The sequence below is a fragment of the Apaloderma vittatum genome, unplaced genomic scaffold, assembly GCF_000703405.1.
Source record: "Apaloderma vittatum isolate BGI_N311 unplaced genomic scaffold, ASM70340v1 scaffold27967, whole genome shotgun sequence".
NCBI lineage: Eukaryota > Metazoa > Chordata > Aves > Trogoniformes > Trogonidae > Apaloderma > Apaloderma vittatum.
The window spans coordinates 6,713-8,473 of NW_009727275.1; the positions used below are offsets into that span (position 1 = coordinate 6,713).

Consider the following 1,761-nt stretch of genomic DNA (forward strand, 5'->3'; position numbering starts at 1 on the left):
TGAACAGTTAAAAGTAACCAAAGAAATAAGTCTGGGAAAAGGCAGAGTGGGGAGCAGGGTTTTACAGGGTAGGACATTTGTTTCAACACAACTCGGTGTTGCAGAGTAGTTCTTTAATGTAAAATTGAGATTTTAATTATTTTTTTAATTAAAAGATACCGTAATTTTTCGTATTGATACGGTATTTTACAACATATTGGTTTGCAGTGTTTAACATTAAATATCCATTCTGTAATAATTTAATAGCAACTGTCTGTGGGAGCATCTGTATGGGAGATGCGTCTAAAATTCCACTTCCAGAAAGTGCGTTACCTTTTTAAAAAAACCCATCTTAGTGTGTTTTGTAATCTCTGAAAACCACATTGTCTTTGTTAAATGCTGTTGCTAAAGTCTTCATTTTTCCTCATCTAGGGCTTTACAGCATTTGTCACGGCTTAAAATTAGTCGCGAAGATCCCGGTGGGCACCAAGAGCAGAGCGATGATGGCCAAGACAAGCAAGAACGAGAGAACAACCCGTGAAGCTGATGCCTAAGAACACTTTAATATTGTGCAAATTAAATACTCTGTCAGCCTAACCACTGGTCAACACTTTTTTCTGAAAGCTGAACTAGAGCGTGGTCTGTAGTTCAGTAATTCTTTTCATTAATTGCTTCACAGCTTAATTGGATATTAGTGCTTCCGGCAGGATCTGACAATATGTGACGAGATAGCCCTTTTACGAGACTATTTAATTAACATACAGGGAACGTTTTCGTGGAAGAATCTCTTGGTGTTTTCTATAAATAGATACAAAGAGGTACTGGAGCCTTATTTGGTTCTGAAAAATGAAGTAGAAACCGAAGGGAAAAGAAAAAAGGAAGATGAGCTACGTGTTTCCTCTTCAGAATTTGTAAGTAGAGAGATGATGATGATATTTTATTTACATGATAATGACTTTTTATTATGACTTTACGGGGCATCACGAGAACATTTGTAGGTCACGAGGAATAACGTCATAACGTATTCCAGACAGATTTACTCATCTGCCTCAAATCCTGGTGGGGATCAAGAGGACAGAAAATGGAATCACTCTTCTAGCGAACTTGGTTGTGGGAGCTTTGATGAAGCATTGCCCAGCCATGTCCAACCCCATTGAGAGCTGTTAAAAATACTATTGACATTATTGAATATTCATATTTATTAGTTTTATATGGTATGAAGGGCTTTGAGCATGGATAAGGCCAACAAATAAATGACACTTTCTACTTGGGAGCAATAAAAATGGAAATAAGAATAGAATAAAAAAGACAACAAGAAGAAACCACCGTGAGTAAGTGAAAACAAGGGGTTTTGCTTAAAAAGAAATTTTTCTTTGATGCTGGTAGGACTTCTATGGCCGTTAAAGAGTCAGTGATGCTCTTGTCCCCAGGGCTAGGTCAGAGAAAAGGAATTTTATTGAGCTCCAGGTGGGGCAAAACAAAAAGGCAGGCAGAAAAGCAGAGACCAGGGTTTGGAGGAAATAACCGGGGGAAAAAAAAGAGCAGATAAAAGGCGAGTTTCTCGTCGAGTTCCAAGGACTGTTTGCTGAGGATGTACACAAATATTTGTGACCCTCTGTATTTGCATACGCAGGAAACCGTTTCTGTGGAGGGCACTTCCTGAATTACAGGGTATATAAATCCGTAAAACGGAGCCGAGGGAAGGAAGCGAAGGCTTTGGTGAGGACGAGTCTTGTGCTCTTCAATCTCGTGAAGGTCTCGGCGGCGGTAAGAGAGTGGCTT

General features: G+C 39.3%; 1 protein-coding gene across 1 annotated transcript in view; it reads left to right on the top strand.

Moving 5' to 3' along the window:
- Positions 1 to 520, top strand: part of LOC104277087 (chromosome unknown open reading frame, human C18orf54) — a 6,076-nt gene extending 5,556 nt beyond the window's left edge. The window contains exon 7 of the mRNA XM_009873623.1: positions 412 to 520. Within this exon, the coding sequence (XP_009871925.1) occupies positions 412 to 520 (109 nt within the window). The remainder of the gene's footprint in view (positions 1 to 411) is intronic.
- Positions 521 to 1,761: the final 1,241 nt, after the last annotated feature.